This window comes from Oryx dammah, unplaced genomic scaffold (assembly GCF_014754425.2).
Source record: "Oryx dammah isolate SB20612 unplaced genomic scaffold, SCBI_Odam_1.1 HiC_scaffold_29, whole genome shotgun sequence".
In the NCBI taxonomy this organism is placed as follows: Eukaryota; Metazoa; Chordata; class Mammalia; order Artiodactyla; family Bovidae; genus Oryx; species Oryx dammah.
The window spans coordinates 110,766,002-110,777,403 of record NW_024070213.1 but is presented as its reverse complement, the minus strand read 5'-3'; the positions used below and the strand labels follow the sequence as shown (position 1 = coordinate 110,777,403).

The 11,402-nt window shown below is 46.2% G+C and overlaps 1 protein-coding gene and 1 long non-coding RNA gene across 2 annotated transcripts in view; one reads left to right on the top strand and one right to left on the bottom strand.

The window, feature by feature from the left end:
• Nucleotides 1-296: 296 nt before the first annotated feature.
• LOC120857943 lies at nt 297-5,392 on the bottom strand. The gene is made up of 3 exons (XR_005719784.1): nt 4,128-5,392; nt 2,518-2,735; nt 297-1,360 (listed from the first exon to the last, which is right to left on the bottom strand). It is a non-coding gene; the product is annotated as an uncharacterized LOC120857943 (long non-coding RNA).
• Nucleotides 5,393-8,267: 2,875 nt separating this feature from the next.
• ZDHHC17 (zinc finger DHHC-type palmitoyltransferase 17) overlaps nt 8,268-11,402 on the top strand; it is a 98,765-nt gene continuing 95,630 nt past the window's right edge. The window contains exon 1 of the mRNA XM_040233979.1: nt 8,268-8,435. Within this exon, the coding sequence (XP_040089913.1) occupies nt 8,343-8,435 (93 nt within the window). The 5' untranslated portion in view covers nt 8,268-8,342. The remainder of the gene's footprint in view (nt 8,436-11,402) is intronic.

The following is an 11,402-nucleotide window of genomic DNA, read 5'->3' as shown; positions in this document are numbered from 1 at the left end:
GGCAATGGCACCCCACTCCAGTACTCTTGCCTGGAAAATCCCATGGACGGAGGAGCCTGGTGGGCTGCAGTCCATGGGGTCGCTAAGAGTCGGACACGACTGATTGACTTCAGTTTCCCTTTTCACTTTCATGCATTGGAGAAGGAAATGGCAACCTACTCCAGTGTTCTTGCCTGGAGAATCCCAGGGACGGGGGAGCCTGGTGGGCTGCCGTCCATGGGGTAGCACAGAGTTGGACACTCCTGAAGCAACTTAGCAGCAGCAGCAGCATTTTTATACGTGAATAAATAAGTATCTATCCATTTGTTTAAAATTAAAATTCTTTGTTTTGACATAATTTCAGATCTTTGCTGCGGTAACTGAATACAAAATTGCTACATATCCTTTACCCAGATTCCTCAAACATTAACATTTTATTATTTTCTCCTTGAGACTTTGTCATAACGTTCCATTATACTTAAATACTTCAGCATAAATTTCCTAAAAACAAGAACATTCTTTTATATAATCATAAGGCAATGATTAAAATCAGGAAGGTAGCATTGATACAAAAGTACTGTCTACTAAATAGATCATATTCAAATTTTGCCAGTTGTTCCAGTAGCAACATATGTTGTCTGCTAATGCAACATAAGATTCTGGGTCATATATTGCATTCAATTTTTATTTAACTCAGAATAATTCCTCACTCTTCCTTTGTCCTTTATGACAGTGACGTTTTTAAGGAGTACAGGCCGTATATTTTGTAGAATGTCCCTCACTTTGGGTTTGTCAGATGTTTCCGCTTCATAATTAGATTCAGGATATGACTTTTGGTAGGAATATCACAGGAGTGACATTGGCTTCTTAGTGCATCATTTCAGGAGACACATCATACCACTTTATCCCATGTTCCTACTTTGAAAGTACTTAGCATCTAGCATTTGTGACAGCACACAGAGAAATAATCCTGGTATCGTCTGATCATCACAGTAAGTCAGATGTACATGAGTGTAGACACATTCATTCATTCTTCATACTTTCTTGGCTTACCACTTTGCTCCAGCCATTTCTGCTGGAGCCAGCTCTGCTCTGCCACAGTCTATGTAAAGTGCTTGGGACATCTCTTGCTACTGCAGTAGGAATTCTCTGCCGCCACACCTGGGATGCCTACAGAAGCCCAGCCAGCTATTTTAGCACAGGCACAGACTGGGAAGTGGAAGGAGCTGACACTGAACGGTAAAGCCAGAGAATCAATCATCAGCTCCTCCATGTCAGACACTCCTGACAATTCCGAGGGACAATTTACACAGCTCTCCAAAGGCTCTCATCAGGACAAAGCTCTAGGCACCCAGAGTGACGACCAGCTCAAAACCTATGCCTGCAGACAACAAAAGACATGGAGGCCGGGGGGTGGGGTGGGGGGAAGGAGAGGGTTGGATGCACTGAGAGAGTGGCACTCACATATGTACAGTACCATGTGCAAAATCACAGGCAGAAAGTCAGGCATTTGTCTATGAACTAAGTAAGGATGGCCCTTGAACGGTTTGAAGACAATGCCAGTTGTAAGACCTGTAGATTGACTTATTTTTGTTAAGAACTCATGAAGACTTTCTTCCCAGGCGGCACAGTGCTTAAGAACCTGCCTGCCAGTGCAAGAGACTCAAGAGTCATGGGTTTGATCCCTGGGTTGGGAAGATCCCCTGGAGAAGGAAATGGTAACCAGCTCCAGTATTCTTGCCTGGAAAATTCCATGGACAGAGGAGCCTAGTGGGCTATGTGAGCACACATGCATGGCAGGGCATGAAGACTTAAAGAAAGGACAGACTCATGTTACCAATACTTAACTCCAGGCAGGCTATGAAAATCAGAAAGCCTCCAAGGCAGTACTGAAAGGGATGCTTATTTTTTTGTATCCACAAAGCAAACTGTGCTGATAATCAGATCCAGGACTGAGTTGGAAGGTCACAGAGCTACACAGAAGACTGAATATACTGTCTTGACAAGTCTTCTATGCTAAAGGCAGGGCCCTATAAGGGGAAAAAGTAGAATCCTGAGACTTTCAACAGTAGCATTTAGGTGAACAAGCCTGAGAAATTGTCAAAATGTCTTGTGAAATCTGTGTTGGTACAAGTAGCTTCCTCTGCTTTGCTTAAGAATAGCCTCCCTTTTCTGGAGACCCTACAGTAAACCTGTATGAAGCAACACAGAACCAAAGATCTGTAAGACCTGGTTAATATTTATTTACCTGAAGAACAGAGGAGTGAATCCTGAAAGTGCCCGACCAGGGAAGGCAAAGAAGGACAGCAGAGAACTCACTGAGGTTGAAAACCATCTGGAGTTTCGTGATGTGGCAGGACACATGAGCTAAGTCTAATATATTGCTAGGATGGCTCCTTAGACCTTGGATAGGGTGAAGACCTATAGGAAATGAAGGACAGACTCTAGAAGTGCCTTGACTGCCTTGAGGAAGGTGTCCGAAGGCTCAGAGAGGTTAGAATGTAAGAAAAATTTATAATATTATCCCTGAGAACTCACCATCTGACTGTGTTCTCTGTAAGAGCCCGGTGGGTGCACCCATCTCCAAGGCAGTAAGAAAGTCGGTGGTGAGGGTACCACTGACATCTCCAAGAAGCCCAGTGGCAGTTATCCATTACAGGTGACAGTGAAGAGATGCTGCTGCGGGACTGGGTTCCTGAACATTATCTGGATTGATAGGAATCCAAAACAGTGGAGGCCTGGTGGTAGCACTTAACCTACAGAAGGAAAGTGGACACAATTGTGATAATGAGCTGCAAGGCCAGAATGACAACAGAATATCTTCATCCACAGAGCTCTGTAATAATGACTAATAGACCCTCAGTCAGTCAGTCAGTTCAGTCGCTCAGTCGTGTCCAACTCTTTGCCACCCCATGAATCGCAGCACGCCAGGCATCCCTGTCCATCACCAACTCCCGGAGTTCACTCAGACTCATGTCCATCGAGTCAGTGATGCCATCCAGCCATCTCATCCTCTGTAGCCTACTTCTTCTCCTGCCCCCAATCCCTCCCAGCATCAGAGTCTTTTCCAATGAGTCAACTCTTCACATGAGGTGGCCAAAGTACTGGAGTTTCAGCTTCAGTATCATTCCTTCCAAAGAAATCCCAGGGCTGATCTCCTTTAGAATGGACTAGTTGGGTCTCCTTGCAGTCCAAAGGACTCTCAGGAGTCTTCTCCAACACCACACTTCAAAAGCATCAATTCTTCGGTGCTCAGCTTTCTTCACAGTCCAACTCTCACATCCATACATGACCACTGGAAAAACCATAGCCTTGACTAGACGGACCTTTGTTGGCAAAGTAATGTCTCTGCTTTTTAATATGCTATCTAGGTCGGTCATAACTTTTCTTCCAAGGAGTAAGCGTCTTTTAATTTCATGGCTACAGTCACCATCTGCAGTGATTTTGGAGCCCAAAAAAATAAAGTCTGACACTGTTTCCCCATCTATTTTCCATGAAGTGATGGGACCAGATGCCATGATCTTCGTTTTCTGAATGTTGAGCTTTAAGCCAACTTTTTCACTCTCCTCTTTAACTTTCATCAAGACCCTAGTGAGTCTCAAAGCAAGTTAAATGAGCATCCACTAGGGTGTTACTTGATCTGTATGTGTAATCACAAAAAAAGTTAACAGCTGGTTAACATTTCCTACTGTCGGGGATCTTCCCAGCCCAGGAATGGAACCTGTGTCTCCTGCATCGGCAGGCAGATTCTCTACTGCTGAGCTGCCAAGGAAGCCCATATACTTACTGAGAATTATTTTAATTTTATTTTAACCTAGGATAAACTAGAAGACTTCTCAAAGTCCTTTAAAGGTTAAAGTTATTAGTCAAGAACTAGAGTCATCATTTATCACAATCAGGATTTCTCTTTTTTTTCCCAAACTGGGATCCATGGACTATGCTGAGAAAGTCCTGAACTCTCTAATATTTATGCAAAATTGTGTGTATGTATGTTTGGAAATCTGTAGTTCCCACTGTCTTCTCATAATTGACTAATCTAATGGCAAGTATCCCAAAAGTTGAATTTGAGATGAATCTCTGGGGATGAAATTAGGAAAAAAGTCTTGCAGTGAATGAGGTAACCAATCGTAGAAAGAACCCAAACTTACCAATGAGGGGTGGAGGTGTCAGGGAACTCTCAGGTTCAGAAATCTGAGAACAGTCTCTAGAACAGCGGTTCCCAATCTTTTTGGCACCAGGGTCCAGTTTCGTGGAAGACAATTTTTCCACCGACCAGGGTAGGGGGGACGATTCAAGCACATGACATTTATTGTGCCCTTTACTTCTATTATTATTACATCAGCTCCACCTCAGATCATCAGGCATTAGATTAGAGACTGGGGACCCCTGTTCTAGTATCTAATTATATTAGCAGATCAAAAGCTGAGTGAGGATGGAGGACAACTTTCAGCTGTGGGGCATTTTTGAAATGTCCAGATGGTCAGTTAAAACTGCACTACAGATTTTCTCCCTTAATACCTGTTAAAAAAAAAAAAGAAGTCTAGAAAATTCACCAATTTAGCAATCAAAAAATGAGAGTGGCATATCGTAAAGTTAAAAAGAGAGAGAGAGAAATAAAAAATAGACAGGAACACAAAGGAGCATAATATTCTGAAACAAAGCAGAGAAGAATGAATGAGCTTACTTCTTAACTGTGCCCTTTCATCCACCTACCTAACTCAAGCTACACTGATAAAGATAGCAAATATCTGAGATTTACACTAATTGGCAGAGAAACCAACCTAGTTTGGTTTTGTGTTTCATTTTGTGACTGTACATTACTAGAAATAGCTGCAAGAAAGTCTGGTGAGGTAGAGAAAGTGAACCATGGAGCTGAGGTTTACAATGAAAGTGAAAGTTCCAGAACTTTAAGATGGGGAGACAATCTGAAGTCTCAGGGCATTTCCTTATGGGAAAGAGATAAGAGATATGAGCTAGAATAAACTTTCAGCAAAGATAAAATTACCCAGGTTTTCTCACGCAGGCTGTATCTTGCCTCACAGGGCTTTTGTCTCCACCACCATTTCCTCAAGGAAAGGAAAAGTAAACAGAAGAAGAAATACTCTGTCTTCAAATAGGAACTAAGAGTAGAAATGAAACTGGACTCAGATATGTAGGGAAGAAAGTAAAGACGACAGAAACAGGATTCAAACCCAGGTGGTCTGACTAGCCTGGGAAATCTGGATAGAAGAATGTTTCCTAAATAATATAAATCAGCTGAACCAACTTTAGTTCAATTTCCAACTCTCAGTCTGATTCTTAGGTATAAATAAGTCAACGAGAGAGGAGCCCCGGGTTGCTGATCTAATACCTTGCAAGCGTGTATGCATGTGTGCCAAGTTTCTTCGGTCTGACTCTTTGGTGACCCTATGGACTGGAGCCCGCCAGGCTCCGCTGTCCATGGAATTCTCCAGGCAAGAATACTGGAGTGGGTTGCCATGCCCTCCTCCAGGGGATCTTTGCTACCCAGGGATCGAACCTGCTGCTTCTGCAGCTCCTGCGTTACAGGCAGGTTCTTTACCGCTGAGCCACCCTGGAAGCCTGATCTGATACCTTAGGGGACATAAACTAATCAGGATACATCCATGCAGCGATGGGCCAGGAGCTTGGGGAAGAGGTCAGCGGCAGCACTGCCAGGGAGCATTGTGAGAGCAGCCCGGTCACAGTCTAGGCCTGTAAGTTACCACACATCCAAACTGTCCTAATGAAAATCCTCATGTGTGTGTGTGTTATTCAGTTGCATCCGATGCTTTGGGACCCCACGGACTGTAGCCCACCAGGGTCCTCTGTCCTTGGAATTCCCCAGGCAGGAATACTGGAGCAGGTTGTCATTTCCTTCTCCAGGGGATCTCCCAGATCCAGGGGTCAAACTCACATCTCCTGTGTTGCAGGCAGATTCTTTACCGTCTGAGCCACCAGGGAAACCCTCATGTAAGTTTGCTCTTTTAATATCCTTCTGAACAGGAAACCTGGCAGGGCTCCAGGATAGTGAATCAGAGCACCATTAGCACTGAGGTAACTGGGACCTGGGACTCTCTACCAGACTGCTTGCGTTTGTACCTGGACAAAAGTCTCCTCGAGCAGCAGGACATAGAGAAACCATAAGGGGCTAAAATTAACTACACGTGCAGCTAGGGCAATTGTCAAAAATAAGACACAATCAGGCCATAAACCAACTGCCATTTTGGTGGTGTGGGGAGCAGAGTATTTCGTATCATCCCTACACCCAGTACCACCAAGGGGGTGAGCAGACCACCTAAACACCCCGTCCCCCAGCCATCCCACCAGTCAGCCCAACACTTACTCCATTAAAGGAACCAGCCTGACCTCCGAGGAGAGCAAGCAAGGGCACTTGTTACTTGAATCCACTTCCTCCTGCTGTGGGTCCCAATAAAGAAAGCTTTGCCTGAAGCCTGGCCTCTTATCAATTTCTGTTTATTAAAGGGTCCAAGGACTCTAGTCAGTAACCGCACCTCATCCCCAAGTTAAACACATGTCAAATTCCACAGACTCCCTTTAGTTCTCTAATTCGATCTTATCTACACCAATGGGACAAGATGAAAACTGAATTGTTGTAGCGAAAATTATTTCTGTCGATGTGAAAATGTGTCTGAAAGCAGTTTGGAGCACCAAAAGTAGGACTCTAATTCTGTTTAACTCTGCCTAATGGGTGTAGGAGTCAGAACCAAAATTTTTGGTTTGGGCCAGGATCAAAAGAATGAAAATCAGCTCAGACCAAAATGAGAAAAAGCAACTGTGCTGGGAGAACAGACACTGATAAAACCAGCCACAAAGTTAACAGAGATGCTATTTTTTGCCCCCAGCCATGCAGCATCTGTAAAATGCCATATTCACCCCGCTCTGAGCGATACTTTTCTCTTGCTAATGATGCCCAGACACTTTTGCTTTTTTCTTTTATTACTATACTATCCAATTACTGAGCCGCCCTCTCCCACTGACAGCATCCAATCCCCGGTTACCCCTCTTTTCCAAATCCCGCCTCAGAAACAGCGTCCAATCCAGAACCGATCCCCGCTCACCCAGACCCCTACAGACCTCCTCTGGCGGGAACCTAAACCTCACAGAAGATGCTTTCTTCTACCTTTCTGAGCGGTATCTAAGCTTCCTCGGAGTGCCCTCCCTCCTGATTACTAAACCTCACAGATGCTTTCTCCTGCCTTTCTGAGCGGTATCCAAGCTTCCTCGGAATGCCCTCCCTCCTGATTACAAATAAATCTGATACTGTCGGATTGCAGGCTTCTTCCTGATTTGGCTTTAACACAAAACAGGTTAGTATCAGGATCCCTATGAAATAATGCTTCTTGCTAAATCGTTCTCTGAGCAGTTTACATTTTCGATTTTTAATAGCTAATAAATAGATACTTTCTATAACAGTGCCATCAGCACATTTCTAAAACCCAATCCCCGCTACCCACCATGGAGCCCTAATATCCGTTAAAAAAAAGTCTTTTTCTCTGGTTCGCATTTCAGCGAATTCAGTTTAAATAACTTCAGTTCTGAATTCCTGGATTACATTAAAATGTAGCAGAAGGGGGCGTGCGGGTTTTGAGGGCGTTCATTTTAAATGTGGTTATTCGTAATTCAAGACAGGGCAGTTTGGGATCATTTTAAAAAAGCTTCTTCAGGAAGAAATCCCAAGCTTTATCCGTGTTTTCCGGGGTCCCCCCGGGGGCATAAACTGCGGGACGATCTTTCTGAGGGCGGAGGAAGGGGTGCGTCTTTCTTTTTCCAGGAGCCATGCACATCTGGATTCAAGCCTGAGCTTCCCAAAGCTAGTACGTGGAGCGGGGTGATGGCTGCACCCCAGGTCGCTGAGCACGGGTCCCGGGGGTCTCGGATCGGGACAGCGGGATTTGCTGGCGTGGGCTGTCCCGACTGCCAGGGCCCCCGCGTCCCGGCTGCACGGCTCCGAGCCCTGCCCTCGCGGCTGCGCCGCGGCAAGGTTTCCCACGCGAAGGACCAGGTTACCCCCTCGCCGGGCGGCCGAATCCCCCCGGCAGCCAGAGGCGCACAGCTGCGGGAGGCCAGGGCCCGCCCCCGCGCGGTGGCGCCCACGCCCAGAGCCTCAGGCCCGCCGGCCCCGGCGCAGTGCAGCAGAGCGCGCTCCCGCGCGGGCCGGCCCCACACGCGCGCACGCGCGCAGGGACCCGCGCGCTCCGAGGGGGAGGGGGCAGAGGGGGCGGCCCGGGGGGGAGGGGAGGAGGAGGCGGCGACCGCGTCGCCTCCGGCGGGGCTCGCGCTCGCCCTCGCGCTCGCCCTCCGCCTCGCCCGAGCCCCGCGAGGGTGAAACGCTTTCTCCCGGCATGCAGCGGGAGGAGGGATTTAACACCAAGATGGCGGACGGCCCGGATGAGTACGAGAGCGAAGCGGGCTGCGTGCCCCTTCTCCATCCAGAGGTGAGGAGCGGCTCCGAGCGCAGTCCTCGCCCCACGGTCCCCCCGGCCCTTCGCCCCCGGACGCGCGGCTGGGCCGTGGCCTGCGTGTGTGGGGCGGCGGAGCGTGCCGGAGCTGGGGAGGGCGGGCAGGCAGAGCCAGGCCCGAGCGGGCTGCGAGCGGATAACGGGGGAGGAGATCGCGGGGCGGGCCCGGCCGGGGCGTGCTCTGGGGCGCCGTCCCCGGCTGTGCCTGGAGGGCAGAGGTGGAGGTGTTGACGGGTCTCCGCTGTCGCGGCGCCGCTCGCCGGTCCGCTGGAGGCGGGGGCCTGGTGCTGCTTTGGAACCGCAGCTTGAGCTCCTAGTTCTGCTCAAGCCTCCCCGCGGGGGTGGGGGGAGAAGGAAGCGCGTTTGGTTTTGATTTCTTCAGTTTCCCTTCACCAGAGTGAACGACCGTGTCTGTTCTTCCCATTTGGCTCTCTGGAGGTGTGTAGGGTACGAACACAGTTTCTTGGCCAAAGTGATGTCCTTCCTGTTGTGCCGTAGGCAGCACCTCGGGGCACCTTGTGTCGGATGTCCGTATTTTAGCGTTTATCCTTAAACGATTAAAAAGAGAGGTCGAAACTTTTGGGAATAGACCCACGCTCACAGTAGCTTGTCAAAGTATCTTGTTTTTTCGGGGGGCAGGAGCCAGAAGAAGATAGTGCAACACGTTTTCCCATCACATGAGTATCTTCCCTGGAAGTAAACAGCGCTCTGCTCCAGGATCAGTAGCATTCTGTACGTGTTTACTTCTTGGTTTATAACTGAGGGAGTGTTCATTCAGGCCTGGAAGCGATTCTTGATGCCTCCTGGTTTTAAATGGTCCACAGTGATGTGCGGAGGGCAGCAGCAAAGCTTCCTGAAAAACTCGTATAGTTTTTATGAGCCTTTTAAGGGATGAAGACAATCTCTGTGTTGTGGTAGGGTGAACAAACGTGGAAGCCTCTAACTGGTTATCATGCATTAGAATGATTCTGTTTATTTCTGCAGTTGAGATTATACCCGGTGTATTGTTTGTTGTTTAGTGGTTAAGTCGGTACAAACTTTTTTGCAGCCCTTTGTACTGTAGAGCCAGGCTCCTCTGGCCATGGGATTCTTCAGGCAAGAATACTGGAGTGGGTTGCCATCCCCGTTCTCCAAGGGATCACCCACCTAGAGATCCAACCCACCTCTCCTGCATTGGCAGGTGGATTCTTTACCACTGAGCCAGGAGGGAAGCCCATAGCATGCTTATATTACTTAGTAAAATATAAATACAAGCACTTACCCATGTTATATACTAATACTCGTCACCTTCTCATTGGTCACTTTGACTTATCAAAAACAGTGGGACAGTTCCTTAGGCGCATACCTGGGCCACTCTAAGTGAAAAGGCTACTCTGGATTTCTAACAAACAGAGCTGTACAATAAAACTAAACATTCTTTTTTGACCAAATGGTAAAAAAAAATTCTCAGAATTGGCATTGGAGTCATCTCTCTTTTAGTTCACGCTTCAGGCCCTAAAACTATATCAAGAAATAGACAAAGTTTTCAGAAGATGCGCTGAAAATGTTGCTAAGGGATATTTCTAATCACCTATTCTGGTGAAAGTATTTCTAAATACATAAATACTGATTCTGTGTATTTTAACATAACTTTTCTCTCTTCATAAACTTTTGCTTTGTGAAGTAGTTCATTGTTTGGTACTTCAGGAATAATTTCAACAGGCGACAAATCCAGAGATTGCTTGGTGTAATGGAATGGCCTGTAGGCTTGAAATTCAGAGACCAGGCTTCAGGTTACCATTTGATAGACTCTTAACTAGAAAATCAACTTCCTCATCAGTGAAAGTGAGAGTTGAAATACATGACAGTTAACATTTCTTTTTACTTGGCAAACATGGGGTTCGCTTAGTTCAGATATTTTGAGTCTTAAGCTCATAACTGTTAATACCAGAGCTATGCATTTTTCCTGTGGTTAGTTTTGCACTCACAGCTGGTATGCGAAGAGCCGACACATTGGAAAAGACCCTGATGCTGGGAAAGACCGAAGGCAAAAGAGGAAGGGGGCGACAGAGGATGAGGTGGTTGAATGGCACCACCCACTCAACGGACCTGAGTCTGAGCGAACTCCAGGAGGTAGTGAAGGACAGGGAAGCTTGGCATGCTGCAGTTCATGGGCTTATAAAGAGTTGGAGACCTGGGATAATTCTGTGTGTGTTCTTGGGCAAGCTACTTCTCTGAGTTTTAGGTTCATGATTTTTAATAATGGGATGAAGTAATATAAGCTATAATAAGGATTAAGTGAGATAATGTATCCTTTTTTGTTGGTAAAGTAAGCAATGTCTTCATTCTTCCTTGGAAAGAAACTGAGCAAACCTTTATTTGCTTTGGTGAACGAATAGGATAATAGTAGCTTTAACTTGCTTAGCATGGACTTTTGGCTAGACAAACTTGGGTTCCAATTCTGGATTTGTAGTAATGAGCCAAGTGACCTGAGACAGGTTCTTAGCCTCTTAAAGCCTCAGTTTGTTCATCAGAAAATGGAAATGCTGCCTAGTTCATTTGGCTTTAAGGGATCAGGTTGTGTTGAGCTTTGTTGAGCTTTAAGAACTGGCACATTGTAGGTGCTCAGCTAATGTTTCTCCTTTCTCCAACCAGAAGGAGAGTGGTGTTATATATTTATTTTGATTTTGATAAATGGTTTAGAAACTTGTTTGGGTTTTAATTTAATGGAATAGGATCTTGCAGGAACAAGTTTATTTTACTTTTTATGTTCAAATTTAGCACTGTGTCACAAAAATTGTTTCTCACTATTTGTTGAGTAGATCATTTGTGAGGTAAAGACATTATCTATTCCTTAAATATGTTAATATGCAGACTGCTCACTGTTAAAACCTTTCTTAGGGGATTATGTAACTAGATGAACAATGAACCGTCCTTTTTAGAAGTATTTGCTGTGAGAGAACC